This window comes from Triticum urartu, chromosome 2A, assembly GCF_056163025.1.
Source record: "Triticum urartu cultivar PI428250 chromosome 2A, HENAU_Tu73, whole genome shotgun sequence".
Classification (NCBI taxonomy): Eukaryota; Viridiplantae; Streptophyta; class Magnoliopsida; order Poales; family Poaceae; genus Triticum; species Triticum urartu.
This window is the reverse complement of record NC_141874.1, coordinates 518752651-518779801: the sequence shown is the minus strand read 5'-3', so window position 1 is coordinate 518779801 and position 27151 is coordinate 518752651. Positions and strand designations below refer to the sequence as shown.

Genomic DNA, 27151 nt, shown 5'->3' with positions numbered 1-27151 from the left:
TCTAGCTTTTTTTGAACACGGTACAAGCACAAGCGCTTATATACACGCACATATACTCACTTCTATGAACGTGCGCACACACACACATCCTGCCCCTATGAGCACATCCGAGGGAATGAGCCGGCACATTATTTTGAAATTTTACGAAGCCGCTGTAGATGTCTCATAGTTAAGAGGAACGTTTCTTCCCACAGAACGCGTATCATCGGAAATTCTAAAATAAATTCAAAATAAATACAGACACCGGGATTTGAATGGACAGGGGATACCACTGCCTTCTAACCATCTAACCAGATGTCGCAGTAGAAAACGTACTAGCTGATTACGAACAGACTATAAAATTCTGCAAAGGCAATGGCGATGTTTGCATTATCACCCTTGGCTGAAGCTAAAAGAATATCTCAAGATTCCTCCTTTTTATTCTATCCTCCCCAAACCAAGCCCAACTAGAACAGAGCTCCCTTGGCCGGTGGCACTTTCCCATCCATCCGTCGAGAGAGAAACAACAAACGCCCAGAGCCGAAACCAAGAACAAGCAAGCCCCCAATGGTCAACATGGCGGCCACAGCCCCCAGCCGCCGGCTCCTCCTGCTCCTCCTCGGCCTGAACCTCCTCACTAGCTCCACCTCGACGGCGCCCTACGACCCTCCCACCGTGCCGGAGCTAATGGATCGGTTCGGCCTCCCGCGCGCTCTCCTCCCGAAAACCGCCCGGCGGTACCTCCTCCACTCCGACGGCTCCTTCGAGCTCTTCCTCGACGACGGCTGCGAGATCGAGGCCGGGGGCTACCGCGTCCTGTACGACATCAAGCTCTCCGGGTCCGTGGCGCCCGGGGCGGTCACGGGGCTCGAGGGCGTCCGCGTGCGCGTGCTGTTCGTCTGGGTCCCCGTCACCGGCGTCGAGGTTGGCGGCGGAGTCGTCACCCTCAGCGTCGGTCCCGTCAAGAAGTCGTTCCCTGCCGTTGGCTTCAAGGCCAATCCGCTTTGCAGTACCGGCGCCGCCGTCGTGGATGTAGCTTAGTTTGTACTACTAGAGCAGTTAGTTTGTTGCGATTCTTAGGCCACGATTGGTGTACACTTGTACTTGTATGACGCTGATATACAGCCACACATTATATGAGCATATTTGTTGGTCAAATACATACTTTCACGCAAGTTTGTGGTTCATGGCTGACAGATATGATTTACTCCTTCGACGTCTTAGTAAGTCACATATGGAGTTTGATAGCGTGTCTGGGATGTTGCCCCGGTCTGATTCGTTTAACGGTAATGATTTTATCTTTTGTGAGCTATCTTAAAGGGCCGCAAAGTTGCATATCAGCGATGGAGCCATATCAAGATCGAATGAGGAGGTAATCCGTGAATTTTTTTTCGTGACTGCTGTGGTGATGTCGGAGGTAGGTGACACGCGTTGGTAAGCGCAGGGGTTTCTTCTGTTTTGATTGTAATTTTCTTTCTTGGTTGGTGTTCCTTTGTGCAAAGACTAGTGTTATATTGTCTTTTCAGTTTTGTCAGACTGCTGTGTACGTGACTTGAACTATTGTCTTTATGATATAAATGAGACTCATATAACCAATCTGTGGTTGGATGTTTAGGTGGACAGTGGTATCCCAGCATTAGGGTTCAAATTCTGATGCTCACACTTGTTCCTGGATTTATTTCAGGATTTCCAGCGTTGCTCGTTCAGTGGAAAAGATGTTTCCATCAACTACGAGGTGTCTTTAATGATTCCGTCAATCCCAAGTTAAAATAAAATGAGATCCATATAACCATGAAAAGAATATATACTTTCACACAAAGCATGTACTACTTTTGACTGATGTTCATCTTATGAAGAGGAAGGAAGAAACTTTCCTCTTTCACCTGCGTCGCTCCACACCCTAGCCGACGGCAACTAGCCCTCTTCCTTCCCCTCGTCGCTGTCAGGCAAAGCCCGATAGGTGCTCGTGGTGGCGGGGTCCTCTCTTTCCCTGACGTGGTGGAACTCGGCATGGGTCGGTGTCCCCGTGTGGTGGTGGAACGCTGGTCCAGGGCAGTGTGACGCTTGGGTAGCATTGGCAGCAGCGCGGGGACTTGCCCGTGGTACGGAAGGGCCGACAGTGGTGCTGTGGGGCAGAGCGTGCTCAAGGTTGTCGTCTGGCATGGGCGGCGTTGGCTGGCCATCTTTGATGGCTTCAGATGCTAGTGGTGGTGCGGTGTGGTGGTGGGTCCGACGGTGGAGGTCACGATGACAGGCTTGACCAAGGTGCGGGCGAAGCGGGCCTGTTAGGGCGACAATGCTCACTGGTGGTCGTTCCCCGCCGACGAGAAAAGGGCATGTGCAATTTGATGTGCGCATATATAGGGGCATTTATTATTTGAGAGAATTGCCATGAAAGTTTTCAGAAAAACTATCTGGTTGTGCTGCAAGTTCTAATTAAGCTTGAACACATTTATTTGGAAAGGTTGTATCTATTATAAAAATTCATCGGGAGTATAAAGCATCTTAAATATAATAAAAATGTATTCAGATTTCGAGAACGGCAAACAACCACTATTGCTGCCAGAATGAGTCGTCAACGCATCACTGTCGTTGTTTCTTTATCGGAGCCGGCTTGACCCTTGTCGATGGCAGAAGTCTTCGTGCACATGTCCCTAAGGACCAGCGCCCTGAAGCCGCAGCCATCGCATTTGAACCCTTGCATAGATTTGAAGTATCTGCCACCAGATCTCGCCATATGACGAGAAACCTTAACCTCACCGTCCCAAGAAGACAACGCGAATCTACGTCAGAGCTCCATTAACTAAGTCGAAACGAAGAATTCGAGGAGGATCAACCTCGAAAGACAAATTAGAAGAAGAAGCGACGTCATCTGCTCGAGCACCACACCTACAAGGACTAAAATGACATAACCTAAACTATTAACCAAAACAGAGGCACCAGGATTCTTCTCCCTATCACCGACCGCCAGCGCAACAGATAGAGAGAGGACGAATTTACGAACTCACCAGTGAAGTTTGAAGGAAATTTGCACTGGCCGTCTAAGACTAGAAGAGCAAACGAGAGGAAGCTACCGTTGTGGTCTTCGGCAGGCAAATCCCATCACAATTCCCCTAGCAAAAATTGATCTTGAACACAGAACACATTTGATCTCACAAGACGAACAGGATCGTGGTGCAAGTACTCTCTCCGTTTCTTTTCACTCCGTATATAATATCTGTTAAAGTCAAATTACGCAAAATTTGACCAAATTTATATAGAAAAATGAGCATATACAATACTAAAATTATATAGTATGAAAATACATTTCATGAAGCATCTGATGAGATTTGATTTCATATTGTGAATGTTGGTGGTTTTTACTACTCTCTCCGTCCAAAAATACTTGTCCTAGAAATGATTGTACTTAGACTTATTTTAGTTATAGATTCATTTTATCAATTTTTAAAACAAGTATTTTCGGACGAAGGGAGTATAAAATTAGTCAAGCTTTACAAAGCTTGAATTTGATCATATGCAAACTAAAAAGACACGGAGAGAGTAGTAATTAAACTTGGACACATCTGATTTCATAAGATGAATCAAAATGCAACACGTTTGTACTACCTGTTCATTAATATAAAACGTTTTCGTCACTTTAAAATGTGTATATGTGTAATGTAACAAAAGCACAAAAGAAAATAAGAACGCCTTAACCAAAATGCACAGAAAAAATCATTCGCCGTCTGTGGGACTCGAACCCACGACCACATGGTTAAAAGCCATGCGCTCTACCAACTGAGCTAAGACGGCTTACGTTTTTATTTATGCAACAAACTTATATAATAGAAACCAAGGGATATCAAACCGAGTTTGCAAGCACCCCGTGATCTTGCAGGTTTCCCATCTCAAGCTTGTTGGAAAATCAGCAAGGCGTGATTTGCCACAGAAAAGACCAAGGCTACGTTCAGTAATGATGGATTATGATAATCTCATTCGCTCCACTTGTTTTTTCCTATTTAAGTGTTTGTTGCCTACTTTTGTGGCTAAGTTTCTACGAACGAATTAATAAAATAGGGACTAGCTATTTAATCAATCGACTGAATTTGACTTTAGTCTCGGTCAAAATTTTGTCCCGTCAGATTCAGACATGTGTAGTTCAAGCCTTATTCGATTTATTTACCACTCTACTAGCCCAGTGGAGGGGAGACACTAACGGATCTTTTCAATCCGAAACAACTCATCAAAAAATAAAGGATCTTTTCAACCCGAAAGGGTTTTGGGTTTGGTCTGCCCTTTTCGTCGTTACAAGCTGATTCTTTTTTGACTGGTCCTAGTGTCTTCATGTAAAAAATCATACAGGACATCTCTACACTTATTAAAAAAAATGTCTTGCTTTCTCAAATACTATAAAATGTTTTGCTTTCTTCCGATGGACAGCAAGTCCCAAATAAAAAATATAAAGTTGACCAAAACCCAGTGCATCATGTATATCCGTTCACAAATGGCTGTCTTGGTCTATTTGACAACTTATACAAAATGTACACATATTCATGAAACACAAAAAATGGTGTCCCACGCAAAGTAACTGGTGACACATAACTCATTGAATAATAACTTGATGTCCCAAACCGACTAAACTGAAGACATGGAATTCGACAGTACAACCATCATGCTTAGATGAATACTACCTCCGTCCCAAAATAAGTGTCTCAACTTTGTACTAACTTTAATACACATTTGTACTAAGATTTGAGACAGTTATTTTGGGACAGAGGGAGTACTAAAGAGCACCGCTATTCCTGTCTTGAGGTTAGCCTTAAAACGGTAATACATTGGTGTAGCGTCATATGCCTGAATTTGTGTTGTGCCCGTCACCCATCGCCAATGCAACCACCCTCGGGTGTTGAGCTCAAAAGCAATGTACCTGTCGATTTTCTGCAGACACCAAACCAGTTAGAAGTTAAATGGTAATCAACATAAGAGCAGAACTAAAAAAGGCATCTAAATAAATGAAAAAAAATGTTGTAGACGAGATAAAACAGAGGGTGTTGCTCACTTGTTTCTCTGCACAAAGTCCATACGACACCAGCACGGATTGACAAGGGAAGAATGGCGAAAGACAATGAAAAAGGACAGAAAATAGCGAGACCCAAAACAGAAGGATTAGAATGAAAAGTGACAAGGGAAGACTTGAAAACTAGATTGAAGAAATATATAATGAAGAAACAAAATGAAGAAGAAACTTGCGAGATTGAAGACAGCAGAAACTGGAAAAATGGTACGTAGATGATAAGTACTGAAAATTGTACTGAAGAAAACTGTGGAGACTGAGAGATCGAACAATGATGTAAGCTCAAAGAATGGGAAAAAATGTAATACTAAGGAATAATGAATAACTGAAAAAATAAATGATAACTGAACCAACCAAAGCTGATGATGATAATCTCATCAGATAGACGACAAAACACGACTGAGAGAACTGAACTAACTAAAGTTAAAGGCTAAACCGTAGAAATTGAAGCACCGCAAACTTAACAGTAACAAGGATAAACTGAAAAAAGTAAATCAAACCAAAGATAGTCTCGTATGACTACTTGTTGCATTCTATCCCATAGACATACAAAAGAATACTCAGGAAAAAAATGGAGGACTGAATACTGAAGAAGAATGAAATACTGAAGAAGAAATGATACCCAACCAAAGACAGAATAAAAAAACTGACAAAATGGACAGCCAGAACCATTTTTAAATTAGATACACCACTCATGTTTAAATTAGAGGCATGCATCAACATAATACAACCAGAGCTACCTACCCTTCCAAAACCTAGAGTCTGAAAAAAATTCTACAGAGTGAAATTAGTTAGATTATTTTAATCTTTCAGAGAAAGGTTGGATGATACCCCTAGCCTGGGGAAAGGAGAAAAAAATGAGATAAAAGCATGTGGGGTTCTTCTGCTCCAAAAGGCAAAAACATAGCCTTGTATCTGTGCACTGAAAATCTAAAACTGAGTGAATGAAAGAACAAAAAAATAGACAAATTGGCTGAAGAGGAAATAAGGGGCTGAGAGAAATACTAAACAAGAATGAGCAAACTGAAGAGAACTAAGTAAAGAAGAAATAAAGTGAGTGATGGCACTCTTGTTTATAGCCTGAAAACTGAAGATTAACTGATATATTACCTCCGTCCCAAAAAGCGTCTTACATCATGGGACAGAGGGAGTGTATAGTAGATGCATCCATATCTAGATAAATCTAAGACAAGCTTTTCGGGACGGAGGGAGTACTGAAGAAGATAAGGGAAACTAAATTAAAACTGAATATAGAAAATTAGAAAAATTCCATAGATATGTTGACTTAATGAACAATGAGCATAAAGGACTGAACATTAACTAAATAAAAGTAACTGCATAAAAGAAAAACAAACTGAATAATGCTACACGTAAAATTCTGAAAATAAGAGGTCATTGTCCTAAGTCCTAACTACAAGAGCCATGGGAAAAAGATCTCACTAACTGAAGAATGAATAATGAAACATGAGACTGAAAATCAAATGCACAAGTAAAATTCAACAACTGAACACTTACTAAATGAAAAGAAACTGTATAGGCAAGGGAGCTAAAAAAGGAAACTAAAGATTGACTGAAAAAGACTGATAACAAACTGAGAAAAATAGACAAACTGAAGAAAAAAGATACATACCATGGGGCTAAAATGTAAACTGAAGACTGGCAAGAAATACTGATGGGCTGTCATGTTAGTACAAAACTAACCACTCACTTTAGCTATGAATCAGTATAGATAATTAGGGGTAACAAAATAGCTACAGAAATTCGGAAGAGAAAAAGGTTGCAGAGCCAGAGGTAGCTTGCCTCATTGATTGGTAATCTAATACTCCATCTGTAAACTAATATAATATCATTTAGATTACTGCTTTAGTGATCTTTAGTGATCTAAACGATCTTATATTAGTTTACAGAGGGAGTACATTTTATGAAGAGAAGATTGTTGTGTGCGAAGTTGGTTTCATTTATATAAATGGAGCGGGTGAGGGCCTCCATGATTGTCTAAAATAAAATTTATGAAGAATAGGCAGAAAAGCAGATATGGATCTGTGCAACACAATGAAGAAGTGGATGACAGAGAATATCACACGAAGATATAATTCTGACCTCAAACACAAATTTTGTTATGACATGCTCTCGTAAACACAGCATCACTCAGCAAAAGCAAATATAAGTATATACATGCAAATTTTGCTATCCTAAGAGGAAATATAGATTTTAGTAGCACAAACAGTGGTATCAAAGAAAAAAAAAGTAGTGTATAATGACATGCAAAATTCTGTAACCATTCACCGGTAGTGGTCTTCTGAAAAAGCTAGAGCTCAACTAACTAATACCCCAAATGCTTTTTTAAAAGCCTGACCACATCAAGAAAACTAGGTTGGGAAACCTGACCACCTTAAGCATCTGGTTACGGTTTAAATTCAGAAAAGCATACAAACATGTCCAATTCTAGCATAGCACTTGACTTAAATCGATGAGAACACACAGAGCTGGCTACCCTACATGCAAGCAGACCGTGTACAGAACAGCTCCCTACCGATTTCCTGAAACCCCTGCTCTCCACACAAACCACACCCAACACAGACCTCAACCGTGTCAACTAACAGATCCAAACCGGCTGAATTTTTTTCAGGAAATCAGTGCGCGGAGACTACCTCGCTGCCGCCGGTCAGCCCCTCCCCTCCATCTCTACCTCTCTTTCCCCCAACTAGCAGCTCACCCCTCTCTCCTGGGCCGGGGACAGACGAAACTGATGAAGTGACACACACATAGGAAAATCAAGAAAGGGAAGACACCAAGCCCTCCCCCCCCCCCCCCCCCCCAACTCACCCGGGTCAGTCATTTCAGAATCGCACGCTGAGATGTGCGCCTCCAGATCTAACGGCCCCAAAATTTGACTGAGCACGAAATCAAAATCAGTCTATTGAAATTTAGCAAAAATGGTCAAATAAACCATACAGTTCAGTAACTGCAAACTGAGCTTAAATACTTATAAAGAACTGGTTGGACAGTTAAAAATGGTTTCCCCTTGGAAAGCTACCAAAATTGCCAGTCACCGCTGCTGATGAACACCATCACCTGAAACATTCGCCACAACAGGTTGCTGCCTTATCCGGGACAGCAGGACAGAGACCTCCTGTGTCGCGAGATCCATCCGTTCCTCCGATTTGCCTGCTTCACTAACCAGAACTGAGACCATGGACTGGAGTGCTTTCACCCTTTCATATGATCTGCCATGATCAGGAGCGCCAATCAATGACTTGGAAGGTTGTGGCTGGGTTCTATGCCATCGGACAGGAAGGTAATGGTCCGGGATCTGAGAGTAGTTTAGCGTTGTGAGCACACGGAGGGCATGCCGGCAGAGGATCCCTGATGACTCAAACATTTGGCAGCTGCAAGAAAGTAGCTCCTCCTTTTGGTTCCATGTGACATTGCAACCGCCATCTGTCTTGGTATGGTGCCGGACAAGAAAAGCATTCCCTTCCACGTGGAAGTATGCATAATGGGCTGCCTCTACAAGCTCATCCTGTAGCTTATAGAATGCATATGGGGTGAAAACAGCTGCAGCATGTCCTTCCACTGGAGCTGCCGTCTTCAGAATTGTATTTTCCGAGTTTTGTTGCACTATTTGTTGTTCCCCAGCTTGATCTTTGTAGTCAACAACTACCGCAACCTATGTAAAAAAATGAACGCTAAATTATATTACTCTTTTACTTTGCACAAAGTTGGCTTGCAGCAAACTATAATGAACTCAACAGGAGCAGTAGTGACTAGTGAAAGGGTATCACGATTTTTCTTACAAGGGGTGAAAAAAACTTGGCATTTGGTAAACATGAGATGAAATGGTCACCTGCTCAATGAAACAGGATAGGCATGTTTGGGCGCTCAACAACCGCTGAATAAAATCCTTTATTTTTGAAATTCCCGGCAAAGCAGCCAGCCCTGCCAAAAAATGTCCTCTCAAATATGGCGATGCCCAAAGCTTCCGTGATGCAAATAAGCTAGCAATGTGCCTATTTCCATGTAATCCATAGCAGCTCACCATGTCACTCCATCCAAGATCAAAGTCCATTGTGCTTTCCATGTTGTGCAGCCTATAAAACTCATTTTCCCAGTCATTATAGTGTCTCCCGAGAACTGCATTGAACCAAGATAGAAACCTGGATGCAATAAGCCCGATGGAGAGGGCATGCTTTGTGTTTGGTAGCTCCTTTTGAACTGCTTCTTTGAGATACATATTTTGATCAGTCAATATTGTCTGTGGAGCTTTTCTGTTCATGAAGTTGAGAAATACCTGTCAACAACAAAGACTTCCTAATTAAGAGAACGGTTGTAAAGAGTACTGTGAGTTTTTCACCCTCAATGGTTACCTGTAATGCCCATGTGAAGGATTGCAGATTTCCCTCCCTCAGAAGCACGCAACTGAAGAAGCAAGGCATCCCATGATTGTTCATTCCAATCCAAATACCCAGTGTCATGTCAATAGAAGTTAGCCGATGAATGGTGTCAAACACAACAGCATCACCAAATACCTCGTAAGACTGGATCGATGATGCGTACGACCAGGCGATGTTCTCAACGCAGTTGTTGGCGTCTTTGGTGAAGTCGTACTTGAAATTGGGATCCTTCTCCTTAACATTTCTGCACATCTGAAGCAGGTCGACACTCTCCTCCTCCTGCTCGAACCTCCTGAAGGACTGTATGAGATTTCTCACATCCTTCTCAGTAAATGGGAGGCTCCCAGGCTGGACGCACTTCTCCAGCTCCATTATCCTCATCATCTGCTGCACAGTGATCCCAGATTTTGCAAACACCAAGATCCTGTCTCTGTCCGACTCCGAGATGACACGGTACGCCGGCAGAAAGCGCACTTCATCCTGCCGGAGGAGCTCATGGTTGTGGTAGTTAGAGAACCCCGTGACTCGCCACTCCAGACCGCCGGCTCCAGCATCCCTACCAATGCGTAGGTACGCCTGGCACCCGCAGCGGGAGGACTTCCTGTTCCTCTGCTGCTTGGCGCCGTCGTCGAAGGGTTTCGCTGGCGTGTTGCCGGCGCGGTGGCACACGAAGTACCGCCGGGTCAGACCCTTGCCCACGCCGTCCTTCCCCTCCGTACGGTGCCGCCGGATCGAGAACCCGCACTGCTTTGCAAACCCGCTGTAGAGCTCGTACGCCGCTTCGTGTGTCAGGAACCGCTGCCCTATGTACGGGACGGAGTCGTCCGCTTCTGCCGCCGCCGTCTCCGGCGAGATCCTCGTCTCGTTGGGAGAGTCCCCCTCTCCCTCCTCCCCGCTGCTGGGTCTTTCCATATGGGGGACACACGCTGCTCTAGAGGATCCCCGCCGTAAAACTCCAGAACAGATACGGCCAGCGGAGGCAGATCACGGCGAAATGGGTAGAGAGAGGTGTAATACAAAGGGGGCATAGATTTTTGAGATGACGACGGTGGTCGGTAGTCTTCGCAGGAGAACCCGGCGACGGTGACCGGCGGAGGTTCTCCGGCGACAGGAACTGCGGCGCATACCTACAGGTGGGAATGGATCTATCACAAGGCGAACTGTTTTTTTTTTTTGAGGCGGCAGGCGAACTGTGTGGAGTAACGCCAACTCTACCGCGCGACCCTATCCTGTCCGCGTTCATTTGGGGTAAAAGGTACAAACGAGACGGGCCAGCGCACGGTCTCAAACGGACAAATGTCCGGATTCCGTCCGCTTTCAACTCATCCCCGACCCAAACTTGCGCTCGGTTTGGGGTGAAACGGACGCGCGCGGACGGCCTCGACGCACGCCCTTGTCCCCCCGTGGCCCGCCTGTTGAGGACACTAGCAGTCCCTCCGCTCCCAACGCTTCACCCTCTCTCCCCGCCCCGCCCGGCCGCCGGCGCCGCCGCTATTCTTCGGCCGCCTCCTCACCGCGCAGCCCCCCCGCCGTCCATACCAAACCACGTCTCGACATGGCCGCCATCACGCCCGCGCTTCCGTCGTAGTTTTGGTCGTCGATCGGAGGAGGTTTGGCCGTCGTCGTCCTTGCCGGTGGTAGAGGGGACACGACTGCCGGCGACGTACCACGGCGGCCGAGGCAGATTCCGACGAGAGCTCCAGAGCGGCCAGTAGCCGGCCGGCAACCACCCCTGCTGCGTCGAGGTGATTATCGCGGCCTCTTCGCCAGCACGACCGCAAGGTGTTTGACCTTTTGCCAACAAAGGTATGGACAGTGGAGACGAGTTTTTCTTCCATCACTTTCTTTGTTTATCGAACGATTCGTCGCCGGATGATGACGATCTTGTGGTGGCTGTACTGGTCGTTCACGACCATATTCAACGGCAGCTTCCTTGGTACAGGGGGCAGTCCCTGGCCGTGCTCCCAACCTGAACCGCAATAGGGAGAGAGGCCACGCCCTGCTCTATGCCGATTACTTTGCCAACACCCCTCTCTTCAAGCCGGATAAATTTCGTCGCCGTTTTCGTATGGCAAGGCATGTGTTCAATCGTATTCGAGAGGGAGTGGTTGCTCATGACCCATACTTCGAGTGCAAGATGGATGCCCTTGGCAAGTTTGGATTCTCCTCCTACCAGAAATGCACCGCGGCCATCCGCATGCTTGCATATGGAATTTCAGGCGATCTGGTGGATGAGTATGTGCGATGAGTGAGACAACATGTCTAATGTCAATGTACAAGTTTTGCCAGGCTGTGATCGAGGTCTTTGGCGCAGAGTACTTGAGGCAGCCAACTGCCGCTGATACAGAGAGATTGTTGGCGACCAACGCAGCTAGAGGCTTTCCAGGTATGCTTGGCAACATAGATTGTATGCACTGGGAGTGGAAGAACTGTCCATTTGCTTGGTAGGGCCAGTACAAGGGGCATGTTAACAGGTGCATTGTCATATTAGAAGCGGTGGCATCACAAGATCTTTGGATATGGCATTCTTTCTTCGCCATGGCAGGTTCTCACAATAATATCAACGTGTTGCAGCGTTCTTCAATCTTCGCGAGGCTTGCAGAAGGTCACTCCCCACTTGTCAACTTTGAGATCAACGGCCACCATTACAACAAGGGATACTTTCTAGCAGATGATATATATCCTCAGTGGTCAACTTTTGTGAAGACAATCTCGAAACCCCAAGGTGAGAAGAGAAAGAGATTTGCCCAAATGCAAGAGAGTGTTAGAAAGGATGTGGAACGTGCTTTTGGTGTGCTTCAATCCCGGTGGGGTATCGTTCGAAACCATGCACTGTCATGGGATGAAAGGAAGCTTTGGGAGGTGATGACTGCTTGTGTGATCAAGCACAACATGATCGTCGAGGACGAGCGTGATGAGAGTATCTTTGACCAAGGATTTGATTATCAAGGTGAAAATATTGAGCCCCTGCATCAAGACCCGGCCACATTCGAACAGTTTGCCCAATTCCACCATGAGATGCGTGATTGGCACACTCATGTGAATCTTCAAAATGACTTGGTTGAGCACGTGTGGGATCACATTGGCAACCAATAGATGTATTTGTCCATTTTATGTTCAGTCAAGACAATTTCGATTTGGTTGTAAAACTATTTTATTAAAGACAATTTTAATTGGGTTGTAAAACATTTTTAATTTTCAGACAAAAATTTGGGTTCGAAACTAGTTTTGATGCAAATTTGGGCATTTTTTGGCCCTGACGGACAGGATGGGGCAAAAGGATGCGGCCGCGCGCTGGGCACGCGGCCACCGCATCCCAGGACAGGCCCGAACACGACCCCAAATCCCTATCTAAAGGGACAAAAACCAGACAAAACGGGCGTCCGTTTAGGGTCGCACGGTAGAGTTGGCCTAATGTCTTGATGCATCCCGGCCTGAACGAGAGTAGTATTGGGCCGGTCACAATGCGGCCCATTAATACATTATTTTTATCATTTCATAAAAATAATCTAAAATGTATTTATATTTTATAAAATTTAAAAATAAGTTTAATAATAAAGTAAAGTTGTACATGAAAGCAAATACTCATGTCCCACAAAAAATGTTCATGCATTTGGAATAATGCTCATCTCTTATTGTTCATGCATTTGGAACAATGCTCATCTCATATTATTCTAATGTTCACTGAGTTAGAATATGCTTTCATATTTTTTTTAAAGTCCATGTATTTGAATTATTTGTTCACGTGTGTTAGAATATATGTTCATGAAGTTTTCAAAAGTGTTTACATATTTCCTACACAAAGAATTGAAAAAAGTGGAAAAATATGAAACAGCAAACACAAAAAGATAAAATAAATACAATAAATAGAAAATGGATAATAAAACAAAAACAAAAAGGTAAAACAAAAGGCAAAATAATCTGATCTAGTTGAGCACAGGTGCCCAGCCTACCCAGGAGGTGGTTCACGGGAGTCGTGATCTTATTTGCCTTAATTCACATTCTTAGCTTATAGTGACATATTATCGTTGTAACACGCACCAAAAGAAATAATGGTATGACTCATTTCTTCTGACTATGCGCCTTCGAATAGTTTTTTGACAAATTTTCTCCAAGATTTTCAGTTAGTTTTTGTTTCGTTTTTCCTTAATTTATATAGGTTCTTCATCATTTTATATGTGAGAATTTTCTCTGTCTTTTCTGTTATTCTTTTATGGTTCTTCATCTTCTCTATTTTTAATAAATAAATATTTATAGGATATTTTTACAATCTTAACCATTTTTAAAATCCATGAATAATATTTTAAAATACATTAACATTTTTCAAAAACTACGTGTGTTCTTCTCTAGACGTCGAACATTTTTTGGGAGCTTGTACATGTTTTTTTAAGCGAGAATGAGAGTTGTCATTTTTCATATCGAGGAACTTTGTGTCGTTCAGAGGTTCTAAACGAAAGGAAAACATGTTAGAGGGTCCAGATGAGATATGCTTGGTAGATCTGAACAAATTTAAGTTAATCTATCCTCAAGGCCAGCGTGCTGGTGGAGATGCTCCACATGGCCGACGTCTGGATCCACGCCATCGAGTCATGCATAACCTTCTCGGTCGTTCTTTGCAGCGGTGGTAGCGACCTGGGCCAGTGCACGGGAGGAGATGCTCCTCATAGCTGGCGTCTGGATCCATGCCATCAAGACATTCCCGGGCTTCTCAATTGTTCCTCCCATCGGTGGTGGTGACCACGGAGTCGCCGAGCGACAGGTGGTGGGGAATAGGGCCAACGCGTGCTATGAAGGTTATTTTTGTTTTGGGCCATATAGAACAAATCATAATCTTCATACTCATGTAACTATGCAATTTGAGAGTTTTTCATCCAAACAAGTCTTGGTATTGAAACTCTATCCATGGGTCAATTCAGTGAACAACCAAACAAACACATTCATATTCATTCTTGTTTCAGATTCCTTACTGAATTGGTATTCCAACCAATTAAATATGAAGCCCTTCACTGACCCCATCTTAGAAGCTCCAATCACGCACCATTCATAAGATCCTAACTATACTGGATATCCTTTTTTGTGAAATATATCTCAATGTGATTTTTTATCACAAAACCATAGGAATTTATCCTTAATGTCGTTGGTCCATTCTTTTTATTTTCCAAGGGTTGAAAACCATCTTCCAACATAGTCTCTCTTGGACCAAAACTGATCAACACTTAAAAGAGAATGTTAGGCTTTTTAATATTGTTGTCATTAATTAGGGATAACCCATTATGGGGGCCTAGATAAATTTTCGGAATGATACACCAGACAAACATGGAGAGAGGGAGAGGGGGGAGGAAAGCAGTATGAACTCAAACTAACATTCTCGCACAACCTGCAAGGTGTAAAGAAAGAGAGCAAATTTACATTACTTCCTTAGTTCCACAACATATTCTGCATAGTTCTTTTGAAAAGTCAAACTTCATAACATTTTATCAAATTTATAGAAAAAATATTAACATCTATAATAATATCATGAGACATATTTGACATTGTATTTGTTTGAAATTATTGTTGATTTTTTCTGAATAAACTTGATCATATTTTTTATAAGGTTTGTCTTGAAAAAACTATTATGAAACGAGGGGAGTTGTCATTTTCTATGAATAACTCAAATACACTATATTGGAATGGATGTATGAGAAATTGTTTTTTATTAGGTAATGCTATCATGGCACACTTTATTGCATCAAAAAAAGGTTGCATTGTTTATAATGTCTGAAACAATAAAAGAAGGGGGTCATCGTCCCAAAAAAAGCTATCTTAGACTCAAATGTATACTTAGCTATATTGTGTGTCACTCTATTTGCATTCTGAGGACAATGCACGATGGATACGAGACCAATTCTAAAACCACTATGGAACTTATCCAGCAGGATGGCAGTGTATGGATTCTAGATCTACACCCTTCTGATGATGCTTGAATAACTTCCAATGGATTCGATTCAACAATAACATTGATGCAGCCTAGGCCATCAAAAAGTTCCAAGCCTCTATGCACAGTGATTGCTTCCGCAACCAATGCACTCAAGAGGTTAGTCAGCAGACAAGAATTACTAGCTACACCATGATCATATTCATTTCGAAGATTGTTGATTGATGACATGGACAAATTTACTAACAATATGCGAGCTATTGGAGTGGTTAGAGCATCTACAGCCGAAGTTACCTAATCTGGGCCCCTACACGTCTGCGGACATGCCTGGAGGCACCCGCGGATGGTGACCGGACGGACCTCGAATGATCCCATTTGCAACCACAATACCTACTTTTTGAACATCAAATACATGCAAAACACATGCACGTCGATCATCGCGACCAAACATGTGTAGTGCACGCAAATACAGAATTATATGTACTAAAGAATACATAATCGAACCATAGTCCAAACATAAAGATTGTTCATAGTGCATAGTTATAAAAATAAAAGCAAATTTTACTCAATTTCATGGATCTGCATATGCTCCACAAGATCATTGAGAAGTTGCACATGCACCTGTTGATCTTGCAGTTGTCAATGCATCTCTAAAAAGTTGGCAATATGCTCTGCCTCTTGTTCGGGGAGGCGGACCTGAACATCGGGCTTCTCAAAATCATGCTTGCAGGTTGCCCCTTCACCCACGTCCGCTACAATCATTGTTGTATACAATTCAGAACATTGTCATTAGCTGCCAAAGTATCTTCACTTTCCACGTCATTGCAGCTCCACGAACAATACCCCAACGAGCTTGCAGCACTATGAATGTCCTCTCCACATCCTTCCTAGCTGCCTCTTTCATTGTTGCAAAGTGACTTTGTTTGTTTTCATGGGCATTAGATATGGTGTTCACAAACACCACCCATTGAGGATAAATACCATCGACAAGGATATCCCATATTGTAGTTGAGCATGTTGACGGTGTAGTTGTATGGTGGAGCTTCCCCATCACAAAGTCTCTTGAACAAAGGAGATCGTTGGAGCACATTGATGTCATTGCATGAACCAGGCTTGCCAAAAAAAGCATGCCATATCCACAAGTCCTTCGATGCCACTTTTTCAAGTATGATGGTTGCTTCTTTGACGCGACCTTGGTATTACCCACAAACCTTTTAGGCATTTCTTTCATTGTCAATGCATGCAATCAACTAAACCCAATATACTTGGGAATCCTCTTGCTTCTCCAATTGCCAACAATTTTTCTGTATCCTCCATAGTTGGCACTCTCGGGTACTCTAGTCCAAACACCTTCGCCACAGTGCATGCAAATTCCACCATAGTGTTCATGACCATGGTCTGGTCCATCCGGATTTTATTATCAATTGCATGTGCGGCCTTACCATAACCAAGCATCTTGAGAGCAGCCATGCATTTCTGTAAAGGAGAGAAAGAAAATTGTTGCAACAATCCTTCATTGGCTTGAAATTATCACCAACCTTCCCCAAGACAGTCACTACGCGCAGGAACAAATTCCTGCTCATCCGAAAGCGGCGTGAAATAAACCTTCATGGTATGTTGGCTCCATTGTAAAGTAGTCTATGTACAGAAGTCGTGCACCGGCAATCATCCTAGGGAATAACTCTCTGGCCCTTTATAGAACCCTTGAAGTTGAGCACGTGCTCCTCTGCCTTCTCCATCTTCTCTTGAATGCTTAAATTTACGATCAAAGTTGAATCTCAAGAACCATGGGCGCACTACATTGTGGAATGAAGGGAGTACTGGTCATGTACCTCCAGGCTCATAATTTTATGTGTTGGTGCTTGAAGGGCCCGTGTGACGTGCTTAGCATGGGAAACACTAAAATTTTAGCTTATCCCTTTATTTTATTTTGCGGGTAAGAAAAATATTAGCTTATCAGGACTAATATTTAGATTATCATATCAAAGTCTCAGGATATAACACCTAAACAACGTGATCTGATATCCGGATTATAATTTATTTTTTTGCGGGAAAAAAAATAAAAGTCCAGATCTAATGATAGGAATATAGGTTGATTTTCCGTTCTTGTAAATATGAAGCTTATCCGGTTAGCAATTTAGCTTATCTGGTCATCAATCAATAATAAAGCGTGTTATACGCACGCGTAGTCAAGGAGGACGTACGAGGGGTGAAACCATGTGAAATCTTGTGCTCGAGATACGCATTTGCACGACACTTGCACTTCGGTGCATCCAATAGCCAAACAATATTTCTTTCAAAAATAAAGAAAAAGAATAGGCGATCAGTACACGATCTTTCTAGTTGCGACTTGCGAGGCCGGCCGGCCGGCCAGATCCATGATAAAGGTTCACACAGCGGTAAACAATAACAGGTCCTCCGGAAAACCTTTGTTTGCGAAATGGCAAGTTATTACTATTATTATTTTTTGACGGGTGCGAAATGGCCAAGTTGTTGCACGGGGTCACAGCTACCGGATCTCCGTGTGGCATGTGCTGGGGATCGCCAACGCCGATGAGATCACAGCTATAGTCTATCTCCACGAGACCATGGCTCCATGTGCATGGATATTGGATAGCCAGGGTGTGCGAGTGCAAACCGATGCATTGTAGCCAGTCTAGCGTCCTCGGAGGGGCACATGGCAACGCGCGGCAGGCCAGCACCTCGTACCAGGGCTGACGGGTCCAGTTAAACAGGCACTTGACCCACTTGCTTAGTTGTCAATTAATTGAGAAATATGACTACTCAAAATTGAGCTCGAGAGGACCCGGCCGGCCGAACCTCTTGAGCTACATGGGACTGAACAACGTTAAATTTTGTTCCCTTCATTCAGTACCACGTGAATTGTCTAGGCCATACACCCGTGTTAGGATACAGCCATCCGTCGGGCCGGGCCTAACAAAGCCCGAAGCAGAAAACTTAGGCCCGGGCCCAGGCCGTCTTGGCCATCAGGCCTAGATTTTAGGCCCATGCTCAGCCCGTCAGTGAAAAAGCCCACCGGGTCTTGGGCTGGGCCTCTTCCCTAAAATACAAATATGGCAAGCCCAGACCCGGCCCGTCATGTTAGGATACAGCATGGCCAGATGGGCCTACAAAACAGAGATTGCGCATGCACACACACCGAGAGAGATTACCTAGGTTTTTGTACCCCGGTGGCGATTGCACGCACTCAGGGTTTTTCGATGCTCGGATGTGAACGAAATATGCCCTAGAGGCAATAATAAAGTTGTTAATTTATATTTCCTTATATCATGATGAATGTTTATTATTCATGCTAGAATTGTATTAACCATAAACTTGATACATGTGTGGATACATAGACAAAACACCGTGTCCCTGATAAGCCTCTACTAGACTAGCTCGTTAATCAAAGATGGTTAAGTTTCCTAACCATGGACATGTATTGTCATTTGATGAATTGTATCACATCATGAGGAGAATGACGTGATGGACAGGACCCATCCGTTATCTTAGCATATTGATCGTTCAGTTTTATTGCTATTGCTTTCTTCATGTCATATACATATTTCTTTGACTATGAGATTATGCAACTCCCGGACACCGGAGGAATGTCTTGTGTGGTATCAAATGTCACAACGTAATTGGGTGATTATAAATATGCTCTATAGTTATCTCCGAAGGTGTTTGTAGGGTTGACATAGATCGAGATTAAGATTTGTCACTCGGAGTATCGGAGAGGTATCTCTGGGCCCTCTCGGTAATACATAGTCCTGGCCATGGGCAGCCCGGCCCGAAAAAGCCCGACCCGGCCCGGCCCGACGCTGCTCGGGCCCAGGTTTTTTGGCTCGGGCTTGGCTAGGCCCGACCTGAGGTTTGGCCAAGTATAGTAATACGCATCATAAGAAGCCTTGCAATCAATGTGACTAATGAGTTAGTTGTCGGATGATGTATTACGGAACAAGTAAAGAGACTTGCGAGTAACGAGATTGAACTAGGTATGAAGATATCCACGATCGAATCTCGGGCAAGTAACTTACCGATGACAAAGGAAATAACGTATGTTGTCATTACAGTACGATCGATAAAGATCTTCGTAGAATATGTGAGAACTAATATGAGCATCCAGGTTCCGCTATTGGCTATTGACCGGACTCATGTCTACATAATTCTCGAACTCGTAGGGTTCGCACGCTTAACGTTCGATGACGATTTTGTATTATATGAGTTATGTGATTTTGTGACCGAATGTTGTTTGGAGTTCCGGATGAGATCACATACATGATGAGGAGTCTCGAAATGGTCGAGAGGTAAAGATTCATATATAGGACGATGATATTCGGACAAAGGAAGTGTTTCGGGGTGTACCGGGTACATATCGGAGTACCGGGGGGTTACCGGAACCCCCCCGGGGGATTAATGGGCCTTATGGGCCATAGGAGGGGAGCACACCAGCCCACAAGTGTTGGTGCGCCCCCCCCGCCCCCCCTAAGGAAGGAGGCCGAATAGGAGAAGGGGGAGGGGGTTCAACCCCCCTTTCCTTCCTCCCCCCTCTCTTCCCTTTTCGCCCTTCTAGTAATAAGGAAAGGGGGGCGAATTGGACTAGGGGCCCAAGTAAATGTTTATTATTCATGCTAGAATTGTATTAATCGGAAACTTGATACATGTGTGGATACATAGACAAAACACCGTGTCCCTGATAAGCCTCTACTAGACTAGCTCGTTAATCATAGATGGTTAAGTTTCCTAACCATGGACATGTGTTGTCATTTGATGAACTGGATCACATCATTAGGAGAATGATGTGATGGACAAGACCCATCTGTTATCTTAGCATATTGATCGTTTAGTTTTATTGCTATTGCTTTGTTCATGTCATATACATATTCCTTTGACTATGAGATTATGCAACTCCCGGACACCGGAGGAATGTCTTGTGTGGTATCAAACATCACAACGTAACTGGGTGATTATAAATATGCTCTATAGGTACCTCCGAAGGTGTTTGTTGGGTTGACATAGATCGAGATTAGGATTTGTCACTCGGAGTATCGGAGAGGTATCTCTGGGCCCTCTCGGTAATACATAGTCTTGGCCATGGGCAGCCTAGCTCGGCCGGCCCGTCCCGAAAAAGTGTTGGGGAACATAGTAATTTCAAAAAAAAAATCCTATGCACACGCAAGATCATGGTGATGCATAGCAACGAGAGGGGAGAGTGTTGTCCACGTACCCTCGTAGACCGAAAGCGGAAGCGTAGCACAACGCGGTTGATATAGTCGTACGTCTTCACGGCCCGACCGATCAAGCACCGAAACTACGGCACCTCTGAGTTCTAGCACACGTTCAGCTCGATGACGATCCCCGGACTCCGATCCAGCAAAGTGTCGGAAAAGAGTTCCGTCAACACGACGGCGTGGTGACAATCTTGATGTTCTACCGTCGCAGGGCTTCGCCTAAGCACCGCTACAATATTATCGAGGACTATGGTGGAGGGGGGCACCGCACACGGCTAAAAGAACGATCTTGAAGATCAACTTGTGTGTCTTTGGGGTGCTCCCTGCCCCCGTATATAAAGGAGCAAGGGGGAGGAGGCCGGCCCTAGGAGGGGCGCGCCAGGGAGTAGGATTCCTACTCCTAGTTGAAGTAGGTTTCCTCCTTTCCTAGTCCAAGTAGGAGAAGGGGGGAAAGGGGGGAAGAGGGGAAGGAAGGGAGAGAGGGGCCGCGCCCCAAACCCCTTGTCCAATTCGGACTGGGCTTGGGAGGGGCGCGCGCCACCTCCCGGTCCTTCCCACTAAGGCCCATTAAGGCCCATTGCTTCTTCCTCGTATTCCCGTAACTCCCCGGTACCTCCGAAAATATCCGAATCACTCGGAACCTTTCCGATATCCGAATATAGTCGTCCAATATATCGATCTTTACGTCTCGACCATTTCGAGACTCCTCGTCATGTCCCCGATCTCATCCGGGACTCCGAACTCCTTTGGTACATCAAAACTCATAAACTCATAATATAACTATCATCGAAACCTTAAGCGTGCGGACCCTACGGGTTCGAGAACAATGTAGACATGACCGAGACACGTCTCCGGTCAATAACCAATAGCGGAACCTGGATGCTCATATTGGCTCCCACATATTCTACGAAGATCTTTATCTGTCAGACCGCATAACAACATACGTTGTTCCCTTTGTCATCGGTATGTTACTTGCCCGAGATTCGATCGTCGGTATCTCAATACCTAGTTCAATCTCGTTACCGGCAAGTCTCTTTACTTGTTTCGTAATACATCATCTCGCAACTAACTCATTAGTTGCAATGCTTGCAAGGCTTATGTGATGTGCATTACCGAGAGGGCCCAGAGATACCTCTCCGACAATCGGAATGACAAATCCTAATCTCGAATACGCCAACCCAATATGTACCTTTGGAGACACCTGTAGATCTCCTTTATAATCACCCAGTTATGTTGTGACGTTTGGTAGCACACAAAGTGTTCCTCCGGCAAACGGGAGTTGCATAATCTCATAGTCATAAGAACATGTATAAGTCATGAAGAAAGCAATAGCAACAAACTAAACGATCAAGTGCTATGCTAATGGAATGGGTCAAGTCAATCACATCATTCTCCTAGTGATGTGATCCCGTTAATCAAATGATAACTCATGTCTATGGTTAGGAAACATAACCATCTTTGATTAACGAGCTAGTCAAGTAGAGGCATACTAGTGACACTTTGTTTGTCTATGTATTCACACATGTATTATGTTTCCGGTTAATACAATTCTAGCATGAATAATAAACATTTATCATGAAATAAGGAAATAAATAATAACTTTATTATTGCCTCTAGGGCATATTTCCTTCAAAAAGCCCGACCCGGCCTGGCCCGACGTTGCTCCCGGGCCGGGCTCGGGCCTAGATTTTGAGCCCGATGGCCTGGTCGGACCCGGGCCCTTCACTTTTGCAGTTTTTTGAAGGGGCCCGGCCCGAGGCCCGGTGGGCTTTTGCGTGTTTGGGTCGGGCTTGGGCCCAAAAACTAGGCCCGATGGCTGGGCCGGGCCAGGCTCGGGCCCAGGTTTTTTATCTCGGGCTTGGCTAGGCCCGGCCCGAGGTTTGGCCAAGTATAGTAATACACATCATAAGAAGCCTTGCAACCAATGTGACTAATGAGTTAGTTGTTGGATGATGTATTACGGAACGAGTAAAGAGACTTGCCGGTAACGAGATTGAACTAGGTATGAAGATATCCATGATCGAATCTCGGGCAAGTAACTTACCGATGACAAAGGGAATAACGTATGTTGTCATTACGGTACAATCGATAAATATCTTCGTAGAATATGTGGGAACCAATATGAGCATCCAGGTTCCGCTATTGGTTATTGACCGGACTCATGTCTACATAATTCTCGAACCCGTAGGGTCCGCACGCTTAACGTTCGATGATGATTTTGTATTATATGAGTTATGTGATTTGGTGACCGAATGTTGTTCGGAGTTCCGGATGAGATCACGGACATGATGAGGAGTCTGGAAATGGTCAAGAGGTAATGATTCATATATAGGACGATGATATTCGGACACAGGAAGTGTTTCGGGGTGTATCGGGTACATATCGGAGTACCGGGGGGGTTACCAGAACCCCCCGGGGGATTAATGGGCCTTATGGGCCATAGGAGGGGAGTACACCAGCCCACAAGTGTTGGTGCGCCCCCAAGGAAGGAGGCCGAATAGGAGAAGGGGGAGGGGGTTCGGCCCCCCTTTCCTTCCTCCTCCTCTCTTCCCTTTTCGCCCTTCTGGTAATAAGGAAAGGGGGCCGAATTGGACTAGGGGTCCAAGTGGGATTCCTCCTACTTTGGGCGCCCCATGGCAGCTCCCCTCCCCCTCCCACCTATATATATGTGGGGAGGGGGCGCCTAGAACACACACCAACAATTGTTTGCCATGTGTGGCGTCCCCTCCATAGTTTACGCCTCCGGTCATATCTTCGTAGTGCTTAGGAGAAGCCCTGCGCGGATCACTTCACCATCACCGCCACCACGCCATCGTGCTGACGGAAATCTCCCTCAACACTTTGCTGGATCAAGAGTTCGAGGGACGTCATCAAGCTGAACATGTGCAGAACTCGGCGGTGTCGTACGTTCGGTGCTTGATCGGTCGGAACGAGAAGAAGTTCGACTACATCAACCGCGTTATCAAACGCTTCCGCTTTCGGTCTACGAGGGTACGTGGACACGCTCTTCCCCTCTCGTTGCTATGAATTTTCTAGATAGATCTTGCGTGAGCGTAGTTTTTTTTTCTGAAATTTCATGCTATGTTTCCCAATAGGATGGTCTTGTCTCCACCTTTTGTCGGGGTCATTGACAAGATGGCGTTGGAGGGCTCCTTCTCTAGGGCCACGCGAGGAGAGGTGAATTTGTAGGATATGTTGTGACACCTTTAATCTCAAGGACGAGTAGCGTGATATTGTTGTAGTAGGAGAGGAACAAGTGAAGGGTTTTGCACAGGCAACGTGATGGGTTGCAATCGGGAAGGTGATATAACTAACAAACTCTTCAATTCATCGATGTTGTTGAGATGCTTAAATTTGTATGGGGGCTGGAGCATGTGCTGAACTGCAAAGAAGTGGTGAATAATGTGTTCATCTTTCAGATGCTTTGTCTGGAAGACTGGAAGAAGGTGGTACGAGGGAGGGGGTTCCTTGGCTCTTTGGGGGCCTAGAGGTGATGATCGGGGATTATGGCGAGGTGACAGATCCATCCAAAGTGGTGCTTGGGTGGTTATACCTATGCGCTCAAACCACAATGTACCCGAAGTATTACAGGCAGGAATCACTCATAGATGAACTAACCACGAGAATTGGAAGGGTTAGAGGTCCAGATGACACAAAATTTGTTGTATGAAGGGGACTATATCGTGTCAGGGTAAGAATGAAGGTGGCTAAGGGGTTAACATGCTTAACATTAAAGGTTGAAGGAAGGAAATGGCTGTCAGTTAAGTATGAGAAAGTGTTGTTTTTCTGTTAGGTGTGTGGTTTGATGAGACATTCTCATGAAGAATGTAGTGATGGTATATAGGAAGAAAAAGATAAGAAGTTTGAGTCATGGATGATTGCCCAGAAGAAGGTGGTTTCGTACTGATAACCCACAAGTATATGGGATCGCAATAGTTTTCGAGGGTAGAGTATTCAACCCAAATTTATTGATTCGACACAAGGGGAGCCAAAGAATATTATCAAGTATTAGCAGCTGAGTTGTCAATTCAACCACACCTGGAAACTTAATATCTGCAGTAAGGTATTTAGTAGCAAAGTAATATGATAATAATGGTAATGGTAGCAAAATTAATATTTTTGGGTTTTATAGTGATTGTAACAGTAGCAACGGAAAAGTAAATAAGCGAAGAACAATATATGAAAAGCTCATAGGCATTGGATCGGTGATGGAGAATTATGTCGGATGCAATCGATCATGCAACAGTTATAACATAGGGTGACACAGAACTAGCTCCAATTCATCAATGTAATGTAGGCATGTATTCCGAATATAGTCATACGTGCTTATGGAAAAGAACTTGCATGACATCTTTTGTCCTATCCTCCCGTGGCAGTGGAGTCCTATTGGAAACTAAGGAATATTAAGGCCTCCTTTTAATAGAGTACCAGACCAAAGCATTAACACATAGTAAATACATGAACTCCTCATACTACGGTAATCACCGGTAATGATCCCGATTATTGTCACTTCGGGGTTAACGGATCATAACACATAATAGGTGACTATAGACTTGCAAGATAGGATCAAGAACTCACATATATTCATGAAAACATAATAGGTTCAGATCTGAACTCATGGCACTCGGGCCCTAGTGACAAGCATTAAGCATAGCAAAGTCATAGCAACATCAATCTCAGAACATAGTGGATACTAGGGATCAAACCCTAACAAAACTAACGCGATTACATGATAAATCTCATCCAATCCATCACCGTCCAGCAAGCCTACGATGGAATTACTCAAGCACGGCAGTGAGCATCATGAAATTGGTGATGGAGGAAGGTTGATGATGACGACGGCGACGGATTCCCCTCTCCAGAGCCCCGAACAGACTCCAAATCAGCCCTCCCGAGAGAGTTTAGGGCTTGGCGGCGGTTCCGTATTGTAAAACGCGATGAATCCTTCTCTCTGATTTTTCTCCCCGAACACGAATATATGGAGTTGGAGTTGAGGTCGGTGGAGCGTCAGGGGGCCCACGAGGCAGGGGGCGCGCCCGGGGGTAGGCGCGCCCCACCCTCGTGGACAGGGTGTGGGCCCCCTGACGTCGATTCTTCTTCCAATATTTTTTATATATTCCAAAAATAATATCCGTTGATTTTCAGGTCATTCCGAGAACTTTTATTTCTGCACAAAAATAACACCATGGCAATTCTGCTGAAAACAGCGTCAGTCCGGGTTAGTTCCATTCAAATCATGCAAGTTAGAGTCCAAAATAAGGGAAAAAGTGTTTGGAAATGTAGATACGACGGAGACGTATCACGTACCCACAATATCAATCGAGGGCGCCTAGGGAGCTATAGGGCGTGCATGGGAAGGTAGAGGTAGAGGACAACTAGGTAGAAGGGGTGTTAACACCTCGTCAAAAAGATCTTTTGAGGATGTAGACCTAGATGACAAAGACACACATGACTCAACCACTAGTCCGCTGAATCATGTGCATGAGGAGGAATGTGCGGATGGAGGAGGGACCACAATGCGTTTAGTAAGGAAAAACCTTGAATTGTCTCGTGCATTGGGGGCTAAAGTTGGTACTGAACTTGTTGTGTATGGGCCGACACCGACGAACATCATGCCCCTTCCACCGGCATATGTGTCACTGAGGAAAAAAGTAAACCAAAGAGCTCGAGAACTCAACATGAATTGAACAATACTATGTCATCATCAGCGACCTCCTTCAAGGGAGACCGCCAGGACCAATGAGTACTATATGTTGGATTTGACGCGGACATGACAATGCCGCAAAAATTCAAGAGCTTCACAAATATTAGGATCGATTTTGGCCCCATTGTTGGGTGTGGCGGAGACTCAAATTCCCAAACGGCGGGTTGAAGATTTAACAAGGCCGTTGGGTTTTCATGGTTGTCAAGCGGTTGGGTAATGGGAGAAGTGGTGGACTAGGAATATTTTGGAAGGAATTAGTAAGGTTCAATTTGCTGAGATTTTCTCAAAAGCATATAGATGGAGAAATAAGGATGAACGAGAAGGCACCATGGAGGCTTACTTGTATATATGACATAACATATTAGAATGGGGGTGACATAGCATATTAGAATGGGAGTGGGGGTATAAAAAATTGAATCTGATGAGGAGTATAAAAGCTAAATCTGACATGCCATGGGTTTCACTAGGTGATTTTAATGTAATTGCCATAGGAGGAAGTCAAGGGTGTTGGATTACGGCGAGAAGAAATATATAGATTAGAGGCGCGGTCGATGCTTGTGGGATATACCGACATAGATTAGACTTATGATAAAAGGGTGCAAGGAGGAAGCTATACTCAAGTATGGCTAGATCAGGCTCTTCTTACACCTGAGTGGACAACAATTTATCCAATGGCCAACGTTTGGCACGTTCATGCAACCTGTTCAGTACCATTGTGTGATATGGCTACAACAGGAAGTCAAGGATCGGGAAGGGAGGATAGACTGGCTACCATAGTTGTTTCGGTATGAAAAAATGTGAGAGACACATGATGGAAGCGACTTGAGGAAGTGATAAAGCTCTCACCGGGAGGAACATACATGCTAAAATCCA

At 44.4% G+C, this 27151-nt stretch overlaps 3 protein-coding genes, 1 long non-coding RNA gene and 1 other non-coding gene across 5 annotated transcripts; 2 read left to right on the top strand and 3 right to left on the bottom strand.

The window, feature by feature from the left end:
• Positions 1 to 419: 419 nt before the first annotated feature.
• LOC125541741 (uncharacterized) lies at positions 420 to 1166 on the top strand. Its single transcript, XM_048705083.2, has one exon. The coding sequence runs from the start codon at positions 547 to 549 to the stop codon at positions 1018 to 1020; it is 474 nt and encodes a 157-aa protein (XP_048561040.1). The 5' UTR covers positions 420 to 546; the 3' UTR covers positions 1021 to 1166.
• Positions 1167 to 3698: 2532 nt separating this feature from the next.
• Positions 3699 to 3771, bottom strand: TRNAK-UUU (transfer RNA lysine (anticodon UUU)). Its single transcript has one exon. It is a non-coding gene; the product is annotated as a tRNA-Lys (tRNA).
• A 638-nt stretch (positions 3772 to 4409) lies between these two features.
• On the bottom strand, positions 4410 to 7835 carry LOC147985704 (uncharacterized). The gene is made up of 2 exons (XR_015616836.1): positions 5018 to 7835; positions 4410 to 4896 (listed from the first exon to the last, which is right to left on the bottom strand). It is a non-coding gene; the product is annotated as an uncharacterized LOC147985704 (long non-coding RNA).
• Positions 7836 to 7927: 92 nt separating this feature from the next.
• FRS11 (FAR1-related sequence 11) lies at positions 7928 to 10614 on the bottom strand. The gene is made up of 3 exons (XM_048701639.2): positions 9400 to 10614; positions 8880 to 9323; positions 7928 to 8702 (listed from the first exon to the last, which is right to left on the bottom strand). The coding sequence occupies exons 1-3, from the start codon at positions 10336 to 10338 to the stop codon at positions 8082 to 8084; spliced, it is 2004 nt and encodes a 667-aa protein (XP_048557596.1). The 5' UTR covers positions 10339 to 10614; the 3' UTR covers positions 7928 to 8081.
• A 949-nt stretch (positions 10615 to 11563) lies between these two features.
• Positions 11564 to 12522, top strand: LOC147985703 (uncharacterized). The gene is made up of 3 exons (XM_087541710.1): positions 11564 to 11665; positions 11716 to 11812; positions 11972 to 12522. The coding sequence occupies exons 1-3, from the start codon at positions 11564 to 11566 to the stop codon at positions 12520 to 12522; spliced, it is 750 nt and encodes a 249-aa protein (XP_087397836.1).
• Positions 12523 to 27151: the final 14629 nt, after the last annotated feature.